Source organism: Eriocheir sinensis, chromosome 23 (assembly GCF_024679095.1).
Source record: "Eriocheir sinensis breed Jianghai 21 chromosome 23, ASM2467909v1, whole genome shotgun sequence".
Taxonomy (NCBI): Eukaryota; Metazoa; Arthropoda; class Malacostraca; order Decapoda; family Varunidae; genus Eriocheir; species Eriocheir sinensis.
The window spans coordinates 19,992,490-20,017,304 of NC_066531.1; the positions used below are offsets into that span (position 1 = coordinate 19,992,490).

General features: G+C 44.6%; 1 protein-coding gene across 1 annotated transcript; it reads left to right on the top strand.

The window, feature by feature from the left end:
- The first annotated feature begins 8,136 nt into the window (after nucleotides 1-8,136).
- Nucleotides 8,137-24,064, top strand: LOC127002599 (uncharacterized). Its single transcript, XM_050868682.1, has 6 exons — nucleotides 8,137-8,293; nucleotides 16,978-17,107; nucleotides 17,324-17,475; nucleotides 19,415-19,500; nucleotides 20,573-20,583; nucleotides 24,050-24,064. Exons 2-6 carry the CDS (start codon nucleotides 16,982-16,984, stop codon nucleotides 24,062-24,064), a joined length of 390 nt encoding a protein of 129 aa, XP_050724639.1. The 5' UTR covers nucleotides 8,137-8,293; nucleotides 16,978-16,981.
- The last annotated feature ends 751 nt before the right edge of the window (nucleotides 24,065-24,815 follow it).

Sequence of the window (24,815 nt, forward strand, 5' to 3'; positions counted from 1 at the left end):
GATTATGGTGGTGATGATGGTGGTGGTGATGATGGTGGTGGTGATGATGATGGTGGTGATGATGATGGTGATGATGATGGTGATGATGGTGATGGTGGTGATGATTATGGTGGTGATGATGGTGGTGGTGATGATGGTGGTGGTGATGATGATGGTGGTGATAATGATGGTGGTGATGATGGTGGTGGTGATGATGGTGGTGATGATGGTGGTGATGTTGATGGTGGTGATGATGATGGTGGTGATGGTGATGGTGGTGATGATGGTGGTGATGGTGATGATGGTGATGGTGGTGATGATGATGATGGTGGTGATGATGATGGTGATGATGATGGTGATGATGATGATGATGATGGTGGTGATGATGGTGGTGATGATGATGGTGGTGATGATGATGGTGATGATGATGGTGATGATGGTGATGGTGGTGATGATTATGGTGGTGATGATGGTGGTGGTGATGATGGTGGTGGTGATGATGATGGTGGTGATGATGATGGTGGTGATGATGATGATGGTGGTGATGATGGTGGTGATGATTATGGTGGTGATGGTGGTGATGATGATGGTGGTGATGATGGTGATGATGGTGATGATGGTGGTGATGATGATGGTGGTGATGATCGTGATGATGGTGATGGTGGTGATGATTATGGTGGTGATGATGGTGGTGGTGATGATGGTGGTGATGATGGTGGTGATGATGATGGTGGTGATGATGATGGTGGTGATGGTGGTGATGATTATGGTGGTGATGATGGTGGTGGTGATGATGGTGGTGGTGATGATGGTGGTGGTGATGATGATGGTGGTGATGATGATGGTGATGATGATGGTGATGATGGTGATGGTGGTGATGATTATGGTGGTGATGATGGTGGTGGTGATGATGGTGGTGGTGATGATGATGGTGGTGATGATGATGGTGGTGATGATGATGGTGGTGATGATGATGGTGGTGATGATGGTGGTGATGATTATGGTGGTGATGGTGATGGTGGTGATGATGATGGTGGTGATGATGGTGATGATGGTGATGATGGTGGTGATGATGATGGTGGTGATGATGGTGATGATGGTGATGATGATGGTGATGATGGTGATGATGATGGTGGTGATGATGATGGTGATGATGGTGGTGATGATGGTGGTGATGATGATGGTGATGATGATGATGGTGATGATGGTGATGGTGGTGATGATGATGGTGGTGATGATGATGGTGGTGATGATGATGATGGTGGTGATGATGGTGGTCGTGATGGTGGCGTTGATGATAAGTGTCAGAGAGAGAGAGGCCTATTTGACCGTTTGAACCTAGCTCCCTCTCTTCCATCTTTCATAGTATTTTTTATTACGCTAAATTTCGAGTTCCTATTCGTATTGATATCCCAAAATAATCTCTCTCTCTCTCTCTCTCTCTCTCTCTCTCTCTCTCTCTCTCTCTCTCTCTCTCTCTCTCTCTCTCTCAATGCATCCAGGTCCCCCAAAAAATAAACCATACGAGGCCAGTGATTTATAGAAAGTAATTTTTTTTTTTTGCCGATAAGAGTATATTTGCTTATATTGAAAGTCACTGACTATGACTGAAATGAATATTTCGCCGCAAGTGACACTGCCACTGATATTATTTTGGGTATTCTCTTTTGAGCCTGGTTAATATATCTACATATATATATATATATATATATATATATATATATATATATATATATATATATATATATATATATATATATATATATATATATATATATATATATATATATATATATATATATATATATATATATATATATATATATATATATATATATATATATATATATATATATATATATATATATATATATATAGGCTATTTGACCGTTTGAACCTAGCTCCCTCTTCCATCTTTCATAGTATTTTATATATATATATATATATATATATATATATATATATATTTATATATATATAGAGAGAGAGAGAGAGAGAGAGAGAGAGAGAGAGAGAGAGAGAGAGAGAGGCCAGTCATAGGCTATTTGACCGTTTGAACCTAGCTCCCCTCTCTTCCATCTTTCATAGTATTTTTTTATTACGCTAAATTTTTTTTTTGCCGATAAGAGTATATTTGCTTATATTGAAAGGAACTGAATATGAATGACATGAATATTTCGCAGCAAGTGACACTGGCACTGATATTATTTTGGGTATTATCATTGTTGCCTGGTTAATATATATATATATATATATATATATATATATATATATATATATATATATATATATATATATATATGAAAGATGGAAGAGAGGGGAGCTAGGTTCAAACGGTCAAATAGCCTATGACTGGCCTCTCTCTCTCTCTCTCTCTCTCTCTCTCTCTCTCTCTCTCTCTCTCTCTCTCTCTCTCTGTCTGACTCCAAGCACGTACGTTTTTTTCTTTATTAGCTATAAAGGAATTTTCACGCCAAAGTACAAGAAATTAACATATGTACGAGACACAGTTATCACCTTATGGTAGTGTCAAAATAAGTATTGTATGTGCCATAATTCGTCATAGAAAACGAGCATAGCAACCCCTCGCCTCGCATGGCAACACAAAAACACACACACACACACACACACACACACACACATAAAACACACACACACACATACTAATGCACGCACATCAATATGTATCAAGAGGGATGGCATGTTCCTCTCTTGTCTATTGTTGGTTACTTGCAATAATAAACTATCAATCAATCATCAATCACAAGCTCGTGTCGCCAACTGCCGTTGAATAACTCTCGTACACAGCGGGCTGTGTACGTTTTTATTATGTTTATTACAGCCAGCTTGTTTGTTGGTCTGTTTAGTGTATCAGCTAAAGCTTTGTTAACATAAAAGATGCAGAACATGCAGTATAGCACTATACAATACAGGTATATTAATACTTATAACAGTAATAATATCGTCATCCGGAGGCGTTTGAACGTTGGTTTTTTTTTCACAGCGTATCGCCGTGCTTCAAAATGATTCGCGTCGGTGTTTCTAAATATTCGTGTTTAGCAAGATAACGGAGGCTCCTATGGTTATTTTTTATATCGCATCTTAATCTACGGTATTTTCTACGTTTATCAGTAGGTCTGTTTTTCTTTTAAACTTGGTAATAAAAAAAAATGATCGTTTTGACAAAAATCCTCAGGGGGGGGGCAATTGTGGCCCGGGTCGGAACGTATAGGGTTAAGCCCCAAATACACTGCCGAATTTTGGCCACGGTCTTGACGCCGAATCAGTTCGTGAAAAAATTCGGCGACCGGTTCGCCGACATGACCAAGATTCTTACAGTTCGTGACCATTCGGCGACATGTCGGCGAATGCTCAAGAGAATTCGGGGACAGTTCGGAGACATGTCGCCGACTATTCGGCGTCCAAGTCGCCGAGCTCAAAATCTGAAATGTCTCCGAATTGTCTTCGCATGTCCCCGAAGTGCCGGCGACATGTCGGGGACAGTTCTCCGACAGTGCCAAGATTTCTGACAGCCGATCATCTGATGCCCATGTGGCTTACAAGAGCACGGGAATCCGCGCCTACCTCATGGACTACTACAACACCCGGGGAGCAGTGGCCTGACAGGACATAATTGTGGGCGAGTAAATACCATGTGTGGTAATATGTGTAGTAATATGTATGATAGTATGTGTAATAAAATGTATAAATGTGACTTGTTTTTGTTTTACTCTCCTACAAATATTTTAGAATGAATGAATGTTTACGTAATATCAGTAAACAAACCAGTAACTGAAAGAAGAAATAAATCTAAATAACTGAAAATGAAACAAAGGTTAAATAATGGCAGAATACTGATATTAAGAAATAAATAAAGAAAGAAATAGTAAATTAATTATGAAATAAATGAAAATGTTAGTTCCATACCTATTTTATATATTCATGATTCTTCTTGTTTTTCATATTTTCTTGTTTACTTTTTATTATAGTATTATTTTATTCCGTATATATATATATATATATATATATATATATATATATATATATATATATAGATATATAGAGAGAGAGAGAGAGAGAGAGAGATAATCCATAAATAGATATGTAGATAGATAGACCCCCGTGTACACCTCCCACCGCGACCCGTTTGCCGTGTCGTGATTTATTCGCCGAATATTCGGGGACATGTCCCCGAATAGTCTTGGCCATTCGGCGACATGTCCAGCATACAACAAGGCCAGCATACAACAAGGCCAACATTATGCTCGGGTTCATAGCGAGGAACTTCGAGTGTAAAACACCAGACGTGATGCTATCCTTGTATAATTCCATGGTAAGACCGCACCTCGAGTATGCAGTGCAGTTCTGGTCACCCAATTACAGAAAGGACATTGCTTTACTGGAAAGGATTCAACGACGCGCCACAAAGATGATTCCAACCTTCAGGGCTCAACCGTACGAGGAACGACTCAAGCGACTCAATCTCTTTACATTGGAGAACAGACGCCTACGAGAGGATATGATTCAAGTCTTCAAGTATCTAAAAAAGTTCAATAACGTCGATTACTCCAAATTCTTTGAACTGCAAACCAACTCAAGAACTAGAAATAACGGTTTACCCATTCAGTTGAGTCGATGTAACACAGACATTGGAAGGAGTTTCTTTTCAAACCGAGTCATCCGCCACTGGAACAATCTTCCTCAGAAGTAGTAAATGCGAATACCATCAACTCCTTCAAATATAGAATCGACCGTCATTTCGCTGCGTCAGGAGTAAACTGAATAACGAGGGGCTTCCATCTGCTCCTCAATATCGAGGTGCTTTCATCTGCTCACCAAGCCCCAAGTGGCGGTCGAGCAGATTAAATCACCCAAGCGGGCGACCTCGTAATGAGCCAATAGGCTTTATGTTGCCTGCATTTCCATGTTTCCATGTTTCCACCCACTCCTTCCCCTTCTCTTCATTCATCCCCTTCCTTGCCTTACCCATCTTCCCATTCACTCTCGTCCATCCATCCCCGTCCTTTGCAACTGCACCCATGAGGAACTAAATCAAAGATGTGTTGTTCGTCATATGCACTTTAAGGAAAAATTCTGAATAAAATGAAAAAGGGAAGAACCTACAATTGAAGGAACACCTCGGGAATGGCATGGCTTCACTTATATTACTGAAGACAAACTTATTTGAAAACCCTTCCCTTTGCAATCTTGAAACTGCTTGCTTCGAGGGTAAAGCCAAGATTATAGAAGGGTAGGCGGTGGCCGAAGTGATAGCGTACTGGACCCACATTCGCCGCGTGATGGACGACGCGGGTTCGAATCCTCACGCTACCACTCGGATTTTTCGGTCACCGCCGAGTGGCTTAAAACTACCCACATGCTGTCCTGAAGACCACCCATCAACCCGGACTCTAGAGGAAGCCGTCCAAGCGAATCAAGTACGAGTTCCGGGGGGCAGCATGAGCCAATGCAAGATGGCGCCACTATAAACACTCGCCTGCGCCAGAACGGGCTGGGCCGACCATCAGGCCCCACCTGGAAGAAGCCTTGGGCCGACCATCAGGCCCCACCGGGAAGATGCCTACCGGCGCAATAGGCAACAACAACAACATGTCGGCCCTAATTTTGACCCGAGCTCTGCCTGCGGGTGAAGAAGCTAGAGTGATGTGGCCTTTAAAAGGGGGGTAGGTTATCTCCCCCGCGCGTCGTGCGGCTGTGTCAGATACCTCTGTAATACGAGTAGGGGAAAGTGGGGTAAGATGAACCGTAGGGTAAGATGAACCACCCCTTGCGATCACGTGATCACAGATTGCATCAAGCTCTAATGATGCACAACCAAACCAGTAGTCACCACGTGTCTCTGGTAGCAGCGAGACGTTCCTGTGGAGAGTCTGTCAGTTTTTACAGCAAAAAATGTTTCTTCCATTGAAAAGTAAAATATTGGAACCCGAGAATATCGTCAATTACTCTGGTATGTATTAGTCTTACTTTTGTTGCAAATTGCTGGTGATTAGTTTAGTATTTGATAATTCTTCTGTCCATGTTTTCGATGGTAACGGTTTGTATTAACATATTTACAAACGATTCATTCAAAATGGCCGCGGAGGGGTAAGATGAACCTTTAAGTTTGGGGACAGATGAACCATCAGTTCATCTTACCCATCATGTGTGAATGATTATTTTTAATCCTCATTGTAATCTGTTTGATATCAGATGCCGCGAAAGTACATCAGAAAAACGGGCCGGGCCCCTGTACCCCTCGATGTGATGGAAAGGGCCTCCGCTGCATTCGACGATGGAAAAAAGAAGAAAGAAAGAAAAAGAAAAGGGCCACAAAAATACTGACTGATACGCCAGTCCGGGATGAAGTAGCAGCAGAGAGATAAGAAAAATAGGCCTCAAAGGCGAATAAAGAAATTGTGAAGAATTTGTTTGGTAAGAGACATAAGTCAAGACAGACAGCATCTATAATGCCACTTCGGATGATGATAGTGAGGACGATGCATGCGAGACCATGGATTCACTTACACAAGACTCTGATGACGATATATCGGATGACGAGTTAATGGAAGGCGGTTTCGTGGTAGTGAACATTCATAGCATGAAGGGAACCACACAAAGATATGTCGCAAGAGTCGACGTAATCGACGGTGATGAAATCGAGGGAGTTTTCATGAAGAGAATCCCGGGACACAGGCCCATTGAAAGCAAATAGGCCTTCATAATCGACCACAATGATGAAGCATCATTCGATAAAAAAGATATTTCGGTGACACTACCAGCTCCGAAAAACTTGTCTGGTAGTCTGCGAAAGTCGAACCGGTTTGTGTTCCCATGTGACTTGGGAAGATTCAATCTCTCGTAGGCCTGTTGATGGACATAAGTGCATTTTGCTAAATTTTCAAAAGGATTTTTTATTCTTTTAAAAGGATGTATATGTACTATTGATACATAAAAAATGTGTACTATTCTCTTTTTTAAAAGCTTTAAAAAGGTGAAAGCCTTATCAGGAGAATATCAATTTTGTTTATGGTTAAAGGTAAATGACAGCTGCTCAAATGAACACTGACAGAGACAGGGTCACGTTACCAGGGAAGACCCCAGGTTCGATAAATCTAAAAAGTGGTTCATCTTACCCCACTTCCCCCTAACTAGGAGCTCCGAGCCAAAAAATATATTCAGTCCTCAGTCACACACACACACACACACACACACACACACACACACACACACACGTACAGTGTAATTCAAGCAAACATCTAAATTGAAAATGAACGTATCTCGCTTATTTCCAAAGTCAAGTTTTTTATTAACAATCGGCAGCGGACGGGAAAAAAATTGATAACCCGACGGGCCTGACGTGTGGGGTGGGCAGTGGAGAGAGAGAGAGAGAGAGAGAGAGAGAGAGAGAGAGAGAGAGAGAGAGAGAGAGAGAGAGAGCAAATCATCCGTCTACTGACCTGTATGTCCTCACTAAACTGAGGGAAATCACGAACGGTAGGTATAATAATTTATGAAGAGTAACGAGCCTCCATCATGGGAGGTAAGGGTTGCATATGACTTGCGCTACACTGTTGTGTCATCCTGACAAGATGTTGCATCACTTCCACTGTACCCCTCCACTAGTGGTGGCAGCGCTCCACACGTAGGCACGAAGCAAGCACTTAACGAGCATGAGTAAATCTTGTGTTTACACTTGTAATATTTGCTTTGTTTTGTGTATGCAGCTCAGCGTTTTAAGGAAGTAATTGTTTTGAATCTTCGTAATCTTCATTTTCAAGAAAATAAAAATGTATAAGAAATGCATTGTAATTCTCAGACAACGACGTTGTTTGTTAACGCGCATCGGATCCGGGGACGAGTAGGTTTCATTGCTTGTTTCTCCAACAGAAGTTCAGTCAACTATAGGCGATGGAAAGTTTTCAGATTCCGCCATAATCAACTTTACCTTTTAACTCTTAGTGGGTGATATTTTCTCAAATAGTCTCCAAAGCAAATACCCTTCACTCATCGTTAATCAAGTCTTACTGAGTATACTATTCTGAGGAGACCTCGGGTAACCTTGTCCCAGGGAATCTACCCCAACGGCCGGTGGCAACACTGCAGGGTGGCGCACGGCTGCCTGAGGTGACGGAGCTCGTATATGAGGAATCCGGCGGTAGTGGCGCGTGGCCTGTCATAAGTGTAACCATCACGTACCCTTTGAGGCTCCTAAATACTCTTCCGAACGCATGTGACCAGTTGTTGTGTCGCGTGTAACCTAGATTGACGCAGCGACGGAGGGGCAGCCTGAGGGACCGAACACCGATTCCTGGTAAGTACTTCCGTGGGTTGCCTCGTAGCAGCACAAGAGGTTTGTACTGATGTTTCTGGAATAAGAAAGTGAAAGGATTGTATCACCTACAAGAGTACTTCCTTCCGTGTATAGTTATGTGAGCTCGTAAATTCCACCGTCGGTTACAACAGAAACGGCAAATCGTGTATACTTCCCCTTTTCACCCCCCCACACCCCCTTTTCGTTGATTTTTTACATAGCTCAACTGGCAATTAGCACTACCCCAGCTACCATCCCCTCCCTGTCTTTGGCTTTACAGTGCCTAAAGTCAGGGATCTCCATGACCAATAACCCAGGAAAACTACTGTTGTACAATCGTGGACACAAGTGTTGACACACTGTCCACTGATTTTCGTTCACCGGCCCAGACTTTAAAATATATACACCGCATGGAAAGAGGCTAATGTTCAGATATGTCACTACATATACACTCTCCATAATTTATTATATATGAATTTGTCAGTTGTGCACACTGATAACAAGTTTGTAATTTGTGGAGGAAAATGTCTCTTTTTACATTTCGTTCAAATTTAGTCAAGGACAGCTAAAGTGGTTTACAACGCTATTATGCATTTGAATAAATGTTGTATACATTCCTGCAACGTTCTCCCTAAGAAAATACGAAGAAAACATTGATAATTTGCACAAATATTCTGATATGATCTAAAAATATATAATGATGAAACCATTTAACTCTCGCTTGACAATGTTATGTAATGACGTCATCGACCATGCCAGCCGGCGCATTTAGGAAACTAGTAGGCTATTGTGAATTGAATTACAAAGCTATTATTTTGCATTTAAGAATACTAAGCGATTCGTTTGCATTTATGAAACTAAGCCATTACTTTGCATTTACGAATACTAAGTTATTATTATGCATTTAAGAAAACTGCTATTATTTTGCAGTAACTTATTTTGGTCAATTTACGGTTTCACCCAACCAACGATTTTCTCACGTGGTTCATGTTTTTCTGCTGAGAGATGTAGAGAATTCCGTGATTTTGTTCCTCATTTCCGTCGCAAATGTCTACTTTTCGAGTTATGCCTCTTTTCAAGTTATGCCTATCCACCTCCCTAAACGATCTTGGGGGACCTGTGGGAACACGGGGTTTTTGGGTGGGGGAGCATGAAATCGACTAATATGCATTTCAAATGAGGTCGAGAAATCAACAGAATCGCATTAGAACACCAGTGAAAAGGCATAGCCTACATTTGTTTTGGTTGGAGCGGGGAAGCGGCCATTGTGATGTAAGCAGTGTTGCCAACGATCCGCTATGGTTGAACATCCCATCCTGATCTGCGCATGCGCGGACTTTGTTTACATACACAGGGTGGATTATTTTCGGCACGGTACCATGTCTTTTCTCGCTTACTTATTGTGATCTGTCCCACCCGAGTTGATATTTGTTTTTTTATGAAAGTAAATGATGACGTATGTTTTGAATTTGGAAAATGCGTTAAATATGAAAGTTGATTCCTGCACCTCTTGTATGTCAGCAAATGTGATAAATGAGATAACCTGCACCCCTTGTATGTCGGTAAATGTGATAAATAAGATAACCTGCACCACTTATAGGGGGAGGTGGGGCAAAATGGCATAGGTGGGTAATATGGACCACCCCGTTTTCTGTGTTTTTAGCTTCTGCCAGCTATTGATACTGATATGGACTTACTCCTCGGCTCATTAGTCAGCTGCAACATCGGGGCAAGTTTGGACGCCGTCGTTTGTTTGTGTGTGAAAAATCCCAGAATATTTTATCACCAGCTGATCTATTGGTAAGGGTCTGATAAAATCGTGTTTATAGGAGTACTGTGACTCATAATTTCATGTGTTATTGCATGATTCTTTGGTATTACTCTGTGCATGAGTCTGACTACTGAAACATTTTTCTGCACCACCATTGTTCCGCTGAGATTGTTGTTAACATTTTCATTGCCCCTGGGGCAAAACGGCCCACTTAACAATAATAATTATTTTTTGCTGCTAAGTAACTCACAACTTCAGTGAACAAAGATAAGGACAAAGTGTTCTCTGTTTCTTTTATATGAATATTAATTTTATGTTCAGGAAGGTAATGTCACTTTTCGTTTTTGAGTTCATGTTGTTCATGCTATTGACCAAAATAACAAGTATATTTGTAATGTATTAATTAAAGAACCCTAACGTCCATCTTGAGTCACATTAACCCTAACCCCGGGAGATTTTCACTCTTTTTTGGAAAATCAAAAAAACATATTGTTTTTCAATTAATTTTTATTGCAAAGTATACAGAAGAAAAATAGCTCTTTAGCTTTTGAATGGTGTTTGATAAATTTATTTTGTATCATATTTTAATATTATAAGTGATTTTATTGTTAAGTAAACTAAAAGAGTAAATTTTACTGTGAATTTTGAAAAAAAAAGTCAAAAAAAAAAGTATTGAAAACAGAGACTTCTTCTTGTGTGCACTGCTTCTTAGGTCATTAAACCTTAGCCTCAGTCAGGTACACCCCTCTACTGCCACTGGGAGCACCATACAGTCACCATAACGTCGGGTGATTTTCTCCCGAAATCACAAATTTTCGCTTGTGGTGGAAAATTCCAAGCCCTGAGCGAGAGCGCATACCCACCCTCCAGTATGTCACACAAAGCACTGAAGGTACTGAGGAGCAGAACGGGCTGGTGAGTCACGTAGGGGAGGAATCACGTTACCGCGATAAGCGCCGGGTGAAAATCACCCCACGTTAGGGTTCTAGGGTGAACTTTTATGTTCAGAAAGGTAATTTCACTTTCACTTGTGAGTAGTTTCATGAGAGTTCATTGGTGTTCATGCTATTGAGCCACAGATCATTTATTTTTGTAATGAAATAAGAACTTGATGTTCAGGAAGGTAATATCACTTTTCATTTGGAATTCATTGTTGTTCATGCTACTGAGCCTAAGAGCAATTGTTTTCTAATGGAATAAGAACTAGATTATTTTAGTTGTGTTAAGTAATCTTTCTAATGTGATTATCTGTCAAAACGTATGTTTGGCATGTTACCAAGCATTTCCATATGAGGGCCATTTTGCCCCATACGTGAGGTCCGTTTTGCCCCGACCGTTGTACAAAATGGTCCACTTGTGGCTATTTTATTTTTTTAATTCATGAGTAAAGGATCCAAAGTAGTTCTTCCAAAGAGAGTTTATTTTGTTTAATGATGAATAAAGATTGCAAAAACACCAGCTATCTCTGAATATACTACAAAATTTATGCAAAATCTGGAGTGAAACCTTAAGGGTGAAGTTTTGCCCCACCTTCCCCTGTGTCGGTAAATGTGATAAGTGAGATAACCTGCACCCCTTGTACGTCGGTACATGTGATTGGTGAGATAACCTGCACCGCCTGTACGTCGGTAAATGTGATAAATGTGATAACCTATACCCCTTGTATGTCGGTGAATGTAATAAATGTAATAACCTATACCCCTTGTATGTCGGTAAATGTAATAAATGTGATAACCTATACCCCTTGTATGTCGGTAAATGTGATAAATGTGATAACCCTTGAATGTCATCCTGGAATTTCTCCATTCTCTCATAAAAACTAGCATGCTGTATTGCCGCCATCTTGCCTGGACAAACTAATATCAACACTCTGTGATAGTAAACATTGGGTTCTGCGCATGCGCAGATCAGGATCGGATAGACTAAAATACATTGATGAGATTTATCGCCACGCCGGGCTGCCCACAACATTTCCTCCCGTCACTCCAGAAACACAGGCCGAGGACCGCGAACTTGTTTTCCACTGGAATGCCTCAGATTTGCTACACTTTTTTGTGCTGTCTGTAGCGCCGGTAGGGTTTTTTGAGGGGCGTTATAGACGGCCCCAGCCCGTTAGTGGCGCAAGCTAATTTTATTTATGGTGGCTGGCGTGATGTATGACTTGCTTGGCCCATGCTGCCTCCCGGTGCTCCTCTTGACCGAAGTTGCTGAAGTTAAGGTTGATTGAAGATCCGGACAGCATGCCAAGTGCCTTCCCACCTCTCAACTTAGCCACAGCCTCTTTGACCTCAACCAGAGAGGATGAACTTTCGTCAATGGGTGGGTCAGCATCCACCACTTGTAACCCAGCAACTGGAAGCTGCCGACGTGGAGAGTCCACCATGTACAGCTGCTCAAAGTTCTCAGCCCAACGTGCCCTCTGCCCATTCATGTAAGACACGAGGCAGCCGTCAGCTGTTCGGATAGTGCTCACCTAATAAGAGGGAGACTTGGAGCGGTGCATCTTCACGGCTCGATAAGCAGGTCGGGGGTCATTCGCATTTAAATGGCCCTCGACTTCCTCAGCGAGACTCCTGACACACCTCTCCTTGTCTCTCCTCAGGAGAGCTCTAGTCCTACGCGACAGAGCCCTGTATTGGTCCCGCTTCCCAGCAAGTCTGGCAGCGCGACTCTCCTCAATATTATCCAACGTCTCCACCGAGGCAAAGGCACTCCTAGATCTCGGGCGCTCTCCAGTGCACTCCTCGGCATCTTGCAGAGTCTTACGTTTAAAGGTATTCCACAGTTCTACAGGGTCATCCAGGGTGCTGTGCACATCGAACCGATTTGAGACCGTCACTGCATACTCCGGAGCACATGCCAGGTCCTTCAGCCTCTCGAGATGGAACACAGTAGTGTTGCATCTCGAGATTCTTTTTGACCTAACATGAAGCTTGAGTGTTGCAACAACAAGCCTATGGTCAGTTACAAAGAACGCAGCACTCCCGTAAACCCTGCAGTTCTGAAGGATCCTCCAACGAGTATTTACGAGAATGTGGTCGATCTCCTTAGCTACACCTCCGGCATCGCTATATCAAGTCCAGCGGTGCAGCTCTGGTCTCTGGTACCAGGAACCCGCAATTCTCAACTTTCTGGATTTTGCAAAATTCAGGAGGAGAGAGCTGTTGATGTTCCTGGTACATTTGCGGAAATGAGTTCCTGTACCCACCATGGTAAGCCTTCCCTCCAACCGGCAACGTCGCAGTAGTGCTACTCAAGTGTTGTTGTAAATAAACGATGTTCGTCGTGTTCTGCTGTGAGTGGCGGAGAGGTTCACTGCTATTCAGGAAGTGTAAGGGAGGCTTTATCCGTAATTAAGAGGTGAAAATAAATGTAGCATGTGTATGTAACACGTGTTAAACCAAGATATCACTACAAAATAATAACACCAGAGAGAAGACGAGGCGTATTATCTAGAGTCGAGACTTTGATGTTCCGCTCCTTCATCAGCATTCACGTGTGAACGTGTGCACACACTCTCTCTCTCTCTCTCTCTCTCTCTCTCTCTCTCTCTCTCTCTCTCTCTCTCTCTCTCTCTCTCTCTCTCGATGGAAATCCGATATAATTTTCTCACTTTCTAAGAAATCCGGCCACCTGTTTTTAACCAGTCTCTCACATACCTTCGCAACCACACTAGTGAGTGACACCGGTCTGTACCGTACTATGTTTGCTCTCTTCCAATCTTGTGGTACCTTTTCTTTACTCAGAGAGACACTCATTATGGAGTGCAGTTTCTCTGCAAGTTGATCACTACATTCTTTCAAGATCCACCCTGATACTCCATCCGGCCCCGTCGCCTTTCTTACATCCAATTTGTTCAAACTTTCTTTGACCTCCTGCACCGTTAACTGAATCTCTTGCATAACCCTTCCTTTTTCCTGGCCCGGGGGTTGTACAAATTCTTCTTTTGTAAAATTCTATGGAAGCTGTTATTCATCACCTCTGCCATCTTTGCTGGGTCCTCATATGTGGTTTCATCCATTTTCAGTTTATCGATTTTTTCTCTATTCTTTAATTTGCCGTTCACACGTCTATAAAATAGTTTGGGTAGGTCTTTTCACTTGTCGATTATATCTTTTTCATATTTCCTTTTTTCTTCTCTTCTAATCTTTGTATATTCATTCCTTGCTTGTTTGAAATCGTTCCACGAGTTCATTCTTCTTCGTCTACTCCAAGCTTCCTCTTTTCTCTTTCTAATTATCTCCGATCTCTTGTTAAACCACTCCTTTTTACCAACATCCTTTTTGGTTACCTTGGGGACATATCTATTTTCGGTTTCCTTGTATAGCTTTAAAAACGCCTCCCACTTATCCTGTGTACTCTTGGCTTTGAACAGCCCACTCCAATTTGCATTTTCAAAAAAGGTTATCATGCTAACAAAGTCACAGTAGTTGCTTCTCCCAATTTTGTGATTTTCTTTTCGGTCAATCGTTTTCTTTTCTGATACTTCAAATTCCACAACCTCATGGTCACTCTTCGCTATTGGACAATCTACGTTAAGATTTTCTATTATTTACGGCGCCTTACTAAATATATACCATGTCTAGTCTTGATGCCTCGCCTTCTTTCCCGAATCTGGTATGTTCCTTGATCCACTGAGTCAGCACATGTTCCACTGCCAGTTACAGTAGTCTTCCTCCCCACGACTCGTCTGCTCCCTGCGTCTCCCAATCCTCCCATTCCACCTCCATGCAGTTGAAATCACCCATTATAAGTATTCTCTCACACGCCCTCAACATTTCATCCTTGCAACTCACCGTCTCTTGTATCACTTGTTTATATTCCCGCAACCCCATACGCTTGTTCATGGGGGCACATACCCTACTACATAATGCCTTCTTCTTCCTTCAGCATCCACAACTTTCACTTTCAACACCTCTGTCAAGCCTTCACCCTCAATTACCTCCTCCACCCTAATGCCTTTTTTAACCATCAATATCACACCTCCTCCCTGTTTTATCTTTCTGTCTCTCCTCCATATGTTGTTTGCACCTTCTCCAATCCCCACCACCTCAATTGAGTCACAACTTAGTTTCCGTCAGCCCCACAATATCAAGTTCTTTGTCTCTCAAATAGTCGTTAATTCTATCTACGATGAAACTATTCCATTAATATTCGTATATGTCACTTTCCACCCTTTCTCCTTTTCTGTTAGTTTTATTCCCTTCTTCCTCTCGACCCTATGAACTATTTTCTCACTTTCATATCCATTACTCTCCAAAAAAACTCCCTCTTCTCTTCTTGCGATCTCTTTTCATTTAAATCACGAACCTCGCCTCTAAAGGCGGCTTTACACTTGGCAATTCGCGGCTGGCAATACAGGCGCGGCAGCATTTTTGGTATGGGTCTGGGCCTGGGAGCTCTTCTCGCGGCAAATTCTCTGCAGCTGAGCGTGTCCGTCTTGAATTGCCTGCTGGCGGCCGGGCAAACAACATGTCGGCGCCAATAAAATAAGAAATAACAGATGCAGATAACAAGATTTGGATCCGGGAGGCCGAGGTGGCATTGCTAGAGGAAGTGAGACAGCATCGACACTTGTGGGACCCACAAGATAAGCTCTACAAGAAGCAGAGTCTGCGCAAAACAACTTTTGAGAGAGTGGCAGCAACATTGTGGGAAATGTTTACCTCTTTGCGAGATATCGAAGGAGGTATAAGGAACGGTTATTTTCGTGTATTATATAATCACACTATGTATTGCCTGGGGGTTGGGATGGCATGTTCCTCCCTTCTCCTTTGTTGTTAAATGCAACAATAAACAATCAATCAAACAATCAATACTACTTATGATAAAACTCGTTTACTTAAAGTATTTCTACAATATTAGGCTGATGGACCAAACTCATTGTGGTTTTAAGATATGGTAGTAGCCTTTTGGGGTGTCTGGGGTGAATTCATGCCCAGTTTACGTCTTGATGCTCCCGGCGGCTCCTCCCACGTGTGAAGGTACTTTCTCCCGAGAGCACCCAGCCGGTCTAGCCGCTAGATCGTCGCGGGTGTATTGCCGGCCAGGAATTGCCACGTGTAATGTGTGTGTGTGTGTGTGTGTGTGTGTGTGTGTGTGTGTAATTCACCACAACCTGATCACGCGTTGGTCTCGTAATCGCCAGCAGCAGGTACCCTCCCGACATGAGCAAGTGCTCTTTATCGTCGATCTATGGGTACTGCCAGGACCTCACACACCACACACCCCATCCCCTTTGCTCAAGGGGAGAAAGTAACCACTCCTAGTCAACGGAAAGAATCCGGCCTGTGCGGGCTCAAATTGCCGCCCTGTCAGACCGTGAAGCCTGGGAGTGTGTGTGTGTGTGTGTGTGTGTGTGTGTGTGTGTGTGTGTGTGTGTGTGTGTGTGTGTAGTTCATTCATAACACCCTGATCACGAGTCTCTCTCTCTCTCTCTCTCTCTCTCTCTCTCTCTCTCTCTCTCACACACACAGACACACCGAGAGAGAGAGAGAGAGAGAGAGAGAGAGAGAGAGAGAGAGAGAGAGCAACTTCATCTGACCGTGCAATAAGCCGGAGAGCCTTACTGCACCCACACCTGACTATCACCTGTCATCCTCGTCCATGTAGCTATCCAGTCTACTCAAACCAAGCTGCCGTCGCTGCACTAACTATGTGATTGCTTAGTCTATTCCATTCCAGAGAGAGAGAGAGAGAGAGAGAGAGAGAGAGAGAGAGAGAGAGAGAGGCGGGCCACACTTGCCATGGAGGTGGGCGGAGCTTGAGAGCCAGCCGGCAAATCAGCGAGGAGTGCGGCGCGGGGCTAGAAAACTGTACCTACCTTCGTAAATATATAAAGGATGTATAAAGGAATTGTACTGTACTGTAGTCATGCCCTGCCTGTGATTCTTCTGTCTCTTCCCTGCTGCAGGATAATGTCTGAGGGCGGCAGTCGGGGCGACGTGGCAATGAGGGTGATCGCGAAAGTCCACAGGCCGGGGGTCACGCCGGAGGAGATGGTGGTCGGCTACAACGAGTGGTCCGAGAACTACGAGGAGATGGTGAGAGAGAGAGAGAGAGAGAGAGAGAGAGAGAGAGAGAGAGAGAGAGAGAGAGAGAGAGAGAGATGCCTTCGGTACCAAGTGCCTACGCAGAATCATGGGGTATCGCTGGAATGATTTTGCGTTAAACCGGCGACTACTCCTTGAGGTCCGGGAGTGAAGTGATGCGGCCCCTGGGGTACCCACCTGTAATCACCCGCTTCCACGTCCCCTTAGATGATCTGGAAAGGTGGGTACCGTGGCCCCGCCATCACGCTGGAGGAGGCGCTGCGTTGGGTACCCCCGGAGCGGCGAGCCAAGGCCAGGGTGCTGGACGTGGCCGCCGGGACGGGCTGCGTGGGCCGCGAACTCCACCGGGAAGGCTTCAGGTGGGTGCCGCAGGCCCGCAGACAGGGGGATGTCCGGTCACCATACTTAAATATCCTCCAGTCCACTCCCTCCTGCCTGCCAGTGCCTCAGCCTCAACACGAGTCCAACGCCAAGAGATGAAGATGATATGTTGGAAATTACAGCAGCTTGTGTAGAGGCAGGGCCGCTGGGTGGGAACTGGGAGCGGGCAGGAGCGGCATTACTATAGTCCATCAACTCTAACTTAAAATTGAGCCCTGTGACTTGGCCCCGGGAAACCCCCATTGTTTACAGATCTAGCGATGACCTGCGCATGACGTTTTGTCTCACTGTTAGTCTGTACGTTATCTATTTATGGAATTTACATACATTCATAATACGACTGCGTGGTGTTATGAATGGCTTGGGATTAGAGGGATTGATTGATTGATTGATATAGAGTTTCTTTCATGGCGCCGCAACATCTTGGTCATATGGCACCGGAGTAATAACATGGGAGGCAAATAATTAAAATAATCTAAGGGTGATAAAAGTTATTAGGAAGATAGTTTTGAAATGGTCCATTCAGATATAGCACTAGTTTAAAATATAATAAAATGTTTATTAAAAATGCATTAGTGAAATACAAATAACTTTCTATAAAGAGACCCTACAAGAGATGGAGGAAGCCCATCTCCTGCAGATACCCCATGACGTCTTGTCCAGGGGTGAGCGCCTTTTCACCCAGCATTAGGGAAAGGGAAAAATTCCCATGTACATCACGACACCGGGAGAGGTACTGCTCTCGCAGATCCCGCAGACTGGGGCACTCGACCTGGGATTAGAGGGAAAGACAACGACTCAGTAAACCTTCCATATCACTTGGCAACGTGGCTCATGCAACGTTGCCGCCTGACGGACCTTGGCAACAGGCGCCAGGCCGCACCATTCAACGTTACGCCACAATGGACAAATGAAGTAGATCTCACTCTTGCGCCCTGCGCAGAGAGAGAGAGAGAGAGAGAGAGAGAGAGAGAGAGAGAGAGAGAGAGAGAGAGATAGCCACCCTCTCTGAGGAGAGTAATGGAGTGATGTGGCACCAGCGCGGTCTCGTGGGGAATCCTTGTGTCGCGCCCAAGGGCTCAAGTTAAAATCGATAGGCTATACTATGTTAGGAATTAGGCCAGTTAACCGGGGGACTAGACAAATTAACTATTTCCCTTATGGAACTAGTCTCGGGCCGAGAGTTCAAGCCAACTATGAGTATCGTCTGAGCTCAAAGAAGCCTTGGATGGTACTTGAATACTTCGGTCATCGGCTCCCAAACCGAGACAGAATCAACTTATTCACTGCCTGAAGACTAACCACATTTACCATGAAAGGAATAACAATAGTGAAGTGTTTCCTTTCACGAAATAATAACTAATTGTTCTTGCTGAATTAAAATTAAAGAGCAAGGATAATTTAACCTATGGAAACAGAGAGGAAAGCCACGCCATCTGGCGAGAGAAATTAAAAGTATCGCTTCAGACCCACGTGGTTGGTTTTCTCTCACTCCACCTCCGGCCTTCACAAAGTAAAGACCAAGGCACTGCAGCCCACCCATTAACTCGGACGCAGTGTGCCTTCTATTAACTGACTGAGGGATACTACACCCGGTACGAGACTTCAGAGACAACAATATCTTTTGAAACCCGCTTCTCAGCTAAGTGCCCCCAGCAGTTATTTGAGGCAGATAGATTTTACTACACGGATCCGGTAGGATTATTATTTGTTCGGCTGTCTGGAGGTGCTTGTTGGATACCTTCACCACCTAATAGCTGGTAAGCACTTGTTTGTTTGGGATTGTCTAACGGGTGTGTTATTCACTTTGCGAGTGACCTAACTGTTGGGTAGGGTAAATTTACTGATTCCCAACAACTTCTACTACTGATATAACTTCTACTACTACTACTGGTATTACTACAGCCACTCACACAGGCACATAGACGCTGTGGACCCGTCGGAGGGCATGATGAAGCAGCGGGAGACTGGCATCTATACCAACGACTTCCTATTGCCGAAAGGTAATAGTAATTTTTTTTTTTTACATCAAAGGACACGGCTCAAGGACAACAAAAATAGTACACAAAAAAAAAGCCCGTGGAGAGGTGTCTTGATACACTCTTCTTGAAATAAGTAAAGTCATAGGCAGGAGGAAATACAGACGAAGGAAGGTTGTTCTAGAATTCACCTCTTGCATAAGGGTTTTGGATAGTATAGGGATGAGCATGAGTAGAAAGTCGTGTGCAGCGGGGCCGCGGGAGGGAGGGAGGCATGTAGTGGTGGAGTGAGAGAAAACCAACCCCCCTCCCCTCCCTGGTACCCCTTCCCCCACCCCCTCCCTGGTACCCCTTCCCCCACCCCCCTCCCTGGTACCCCTTCCCCCACCCCCACCCTGGTACCCCTTCCCCCACCCCCCTCCCTGGTACCCCATTCCCCACCCCCCTCCCTGGTACCCCTTCCCCCACCCCCTCCCTGTTACCCCTTATCGCACCCCCCTCCCTGGTACCTCTTCCCCCACCCCCCTCCCTGGTACCTCTTCCCCCACCCCCCTCCCTTATACCTCTTCCCCCACCCCCCTCCCTGGTACCCCTTCCCCCGTCCCCCCTCCCACGTAACTCTTCCACCACCCCGCCTCCCAGGTACCCCTTCCCCCCTTTCCCTCCCCCCCCCCGGTACTTCTTCCACCCACTCCTCTCCCTGGTACCCCTTCCCCCACCCCCCTCCCTGGTTCTCCTTCTCCCCTGGAACCCCTTCCCCACCCATCTCCTGGTACCCCTTCCCCACCCTCCCTGGTTCCCTTCCCCACCCACCTCCCTGGTTCCCTTCCCTACCCCCCTCCCTGGTACCTCTTCCTAACCCTCCTCCTGGTACCCCCCCCTCCCTGGTACCTCTTTCCCAACCCTCCTCCTGATACTCCTTCCCCACCCCTCCCTGGTACCTCTTCCCACCCCCTCCCTGGTACCCCTTCCCCACCCCTCCCTGGTACCCTTCCCCACCCTCCCTGGTACCCCTTCCCCACCCCCTTCCTGGTCCCCTTCCCCACCCCTCCCTGGTACCCCTTCCCCACCCCCTCCCAGGTACCCCCTCCCCCAGACCCCTCCCTGGTACCCCTGCCCCCACCCCACACCCTTCTACCCCTTCCCCCCCCCCCCGCCCTGGTACCCCCTCCCCGACCCCCCTCCCTGGTACCCCTCCCCCACCCCCTCCATGATACCCCTGCCCCCACCCCCTCCCTGGTACCTCTTACCCCACCCCCTCCCTGATACCCCTTCCCCCACCCTCCTGGTACCCCTACCCCACCCCCTCCCTGGTACCCTTCCCCACCCCCTCCCTGGTACCTCTTCCCCACCCCCTCCTGGTACCCCTTCCCCCACCCTCCCTGGTACCTCTTCCCCACCCCCTCCCTGGTACCCCTTCCCCCACCCCTCCCTGGTACCCCTTCCCCACCCCCTCCCTGGTACCCCTTCCCCCACCTCCTTCCAATGTCGGTGTTACATGGACTCAACTGAATGGGTAAACCGTTATTTCTAGTTCTTGAGTTGGTTTGCAGTTCAAAGAATTTGGAGTAATCGACGTTATTGAACTTTTTTACATACTTGAAGACTTGAATCATATCCCCTCGTAGGCGTCTTTTCTCCAATGTAAAGAGATTGAGTCGCTTGAGTCGTTCCTCGTACGGTTGAGCCCTGAAGGTTGGAATCATCTTTGTGGCGCGTCGTTGAATCCTTTCCAGTAGAGCAATGTCCTTTCTGTAATTGGGAGACCAGAACTGCACTGCATACTCGAGGTGCGGTCTTACCATGGAATTATACAAGGATAGCATCACGGCTGGTGTTTTACACTCGAAGTTCCTCGCTATGAACCCGAGCATAATGTTGGCCTTGTTGTATGCTTTTTTACAGTGATTCGCGTGTTTCAGGTCACTGCTGATAGTGACTCCAAGATCCTTTTCCTCCTGCATCGCTTGCAGAGGTCTCCCATTCATGATGTATGTATGGTTACTATTTTGGGACCCAATGTGCATGACTTTGCATTTGTCAACATTAAAAGACATTTGCCATTTTTCCGACCATTCGATAATGTGATTGAGGTCTTTCTGAATGATTTCGCAGTCGGTCTTTGTGAGGGCATCTCCACCCACCTTGGGGTCATCTGCAAATTTCGATATTGTGGATTTCAGTAATGATTCTAGGTCATTGATATATATGATAAAGAGGATGGGTCCCAGCACTGACCCTTGAGGCACTCCACTAGTGACTGGAAGCCAATCGGAAGGCTGTCCGTTGAGTAGTACTCGTTGTTTTCTGTCGGTGAGCCAATCTCTTATCCACGCGATCAGATTGGCTCCGATGCCTGCCGAGTGCAGTTTCTTAAGGAGTCGCTCGTGCGGTACCTTGTCGAAGGCTTTCTGAAAGTCCAGGTATATAACATCACTGGGAATGTGGGCATCCCAGTTCTTATATATACCTTGGAAGAAGTCTAATAAATTCGTTAGGCAGGAGCGCTTGTTTCTGAAGCCATGCTGGGTGTCGGAGATTATATTATTGTTTTCTAGAAACTTAACAAGTTTATCTCTAATAATCTTTTCGAGTATTTTTCCTGCCACTGATGTCAAACTTATGGGCCTGTAGTTTAATGCAACGCTTTTGTCTCCTTTTTTGAAAATCGGTGTTACGTTCGCCATCTTCCAGTCTTCCGGGACCTTGTTTAGTTGGACTGACCGGTTGAATATGTTAGTGAGTGGTTGAAGTATTTGTTGTTTAAGCTCTTTTAATAACCGCGGGGACAAACTGTCGGGTCCCGTTGACTTGTTCGTGTCGAGTTTGTCCAGGTACTTTTTTACTTCTTGGTCGCATATTGTGTCAATTTCCAGCGGCGTGATCTCACTCGGTGGGTCAGGACCCTCGGGAATGGTTTCGATGTCCTCGACTGTGAATACGGATGCGAAATTACTATTGAGGATTCTGGCCATCTGTTTACTGTCCTGAGTTACAGATCCAGTCTCGTCTGTCAGGGGACCAATATTGGATTTTACTTTCTTTTTCAATCTTATGTACGTGAAGAATTTATTGGAGTTAGTTTTGATTTCGCGCGCTATTTGCTTTTCATAGTTGCGTTTGCTACTCCGAATAAGGCTGCGACATGCTCTGAGGCTGTTGTGGTACTGTGTGCTGGCTTCGGCCGTAGCATTCTCTTTCATCAAATTATAATTCCTTTTTTTTAGGTTTACTGCCCTTTTTATATCTCTGGTCATTCACGGTGGATCTACGGCCCCATTTACTCGCCTGGATTTCGTAGGCACTGTAGCCTTCTCTACTTGCAACAGCTTATCTTTGAAGACGTTCCACGCGTTGTCGATTGTATTGTCGGTGATGCCAAGTTGGTCCCAGGTCGTAGGGGGAAGCAGCGCACGGGCTAAGTTGAAATTTCCTTTTTTGTAATCTGGTATCACTGACGGATTATCTACGAGTTTGTGACATATATTGATATTAAAACGGATTAAGTGGTGATCGCACCCATTAAGTTTCTCACCAACTGTACGGTCGCGAATGAGGTCGGGGTCGCTTACTAATACCAGATCCAGCAGATTGTTTTATCTTGTTGGTTGAGTTACAATTTGAGTGACGAACGAATCCTCCACCATTTATATAAGCCTGTTACCCTCTTGATCTCCAGTCATCAGTCCCCAGTCAATGTTAGGGCAGTTAAAGTCCCCAATTATAATTGCTTCCTTGCTTTGTGTTACAGAGTGAATCTCTTCGTAGAGGGCAGTGTCATCGGCTGACTGTTGTTTCGGAGGCCTGTATACGGTTGCAAGTGTTAGTTTCTTGTTATTTGCGGTTTTATGGCAGGGATTGTACTTTTTACGTAGCAGACTACGCCTCCTCCTTTCTTGTGCTTTCGACTTTTGTGGAAGCTTTCGTACCCAGGGAATGACAGTTCGGATTCTATATGAGTAGAGTTGGCCCAAGTCTCTGTGATGGCTACCACATCTGGTTTCTCTGTTGCAATATACGCCCTAATTTCGTCCTTTTTGGGTATTAAACTACGTGCATTAGTGTACATGATAGAAATGTGGCCGTGACGAGTTGTACCAGTTCGCTTGTCGGAGGCGTCGTTAGTTACACATTTTCTTGTGAGTCGCACTGACGCTACGGGTTGGTTGATCAAGGGCTGCCTTTGCCCCGTCCTCGCCCGCCGTTTTTTGAAAGGCTTTTCAACAAGCTTTTCACTGCCTCGTCCAGAAGCCTCCCGAGACGCGCCGATCCAACCTCATTCAAGTGTAGTCCATCGTTCCAAATCTCGATTTGAAAAAAAGATTTCGACAAGGTTCCGCACATAAGGTTAATCTGGAAACTACAGCAGTGGGGAGGAATGGGCGGAAATTTTATCGAGTGGATGAAGGATTACTTAATGGGAAGATAAGTGAAGACGGTGATTAGAGAGGAGAAATCAAATTGGAAGAGAGAGTGGAGTTCCCTTAAAGCTTAGTTTTGGCATCAATAATGTTTATAATATATATAAATGATATGCCAAAGGGTATTAAAAGTTATATGATCCTTTTTGCAGATGATACAAAGTTAATAAGAAAAGTGAGGCAGGAGAGAGAGTGTAAAGAGCTGCTAAAATACCTGGACAGAGTGTATAGATGGAGCCTGTTATGGGAGATGGAATATAATGCAAGCAAGTGCCATGTTATGGAAATGGGGAAAAGTAAAAAAAATACCAAGGGAAACAAACAGGATGGGGGAAGAAAACTTAAAGGTGGTACATGAAGACAAAAAATTGGGAGTAACGATGCAAGACACACTATCCCCAGAGAAGCACATAAACAAGCTGTTTGAAGAAACCTACAGGATGATGCAAAATATAAGGGTATTATTCCATTTTATGGACAAAGAAAAAGATGAAGAAAATAACAACAATGATGAGACCAAACCTTGAAAATGCTGCAGTTATGTGGTCACCTCGCAAAAAGGATATCACAAAGTTGGAAATAATACAGAAAATTGCAGCTAAAATGGTCCCAGAACTCTTGAATATGACATATGAAGACAGGTTGAAGGAGATGGACTTGACGACACTGGAACAAAGAAGGAAGAAAGGAGATCTGATCACACTGCATAAGTTGGTAAATAAGTTTGATGTGGTGGATAGAGATGATCTCTTCTTAACTGCGATAACGCAAGGGCTGAGAGGACATAGAAAGAAACTTCATAAAGGAACTTGTTTGAGTAACTTTAAAAAAAAGTTTTCCACAAAGAAATGTTAACACATGAAACAGCTTGCGGGAAGAGGTGGTGGAAGCGAACAGTATCCAAGAAATGAAGGAAAG

Excerpts from the sequence above, each read along its gene's own strand:
- LOC127002599 (XM_050868682.1), top strand. The coding sequence starts at position 16,982 with ATGTCTGAGGGCGGCAGTCGGGGCGACGTGGCAATGAGGGTGATCGCG. Across the intron at positions 17,108-17,323 it reads CCGAGAACTACGAGGAGATG|ATGATCTGGAAAGGTGGGTA; the intron begins GTGAGAGAGAGA and ends ACGTCCCCTTAG. Across the intron at positions 17,476-19,414 it reads CTCCACCGGGAAGGCTTCAG|GCACATAGACGCTGTGGACC; the intron begins GTGGGTGCCGCA and ends CCACTCACACAG.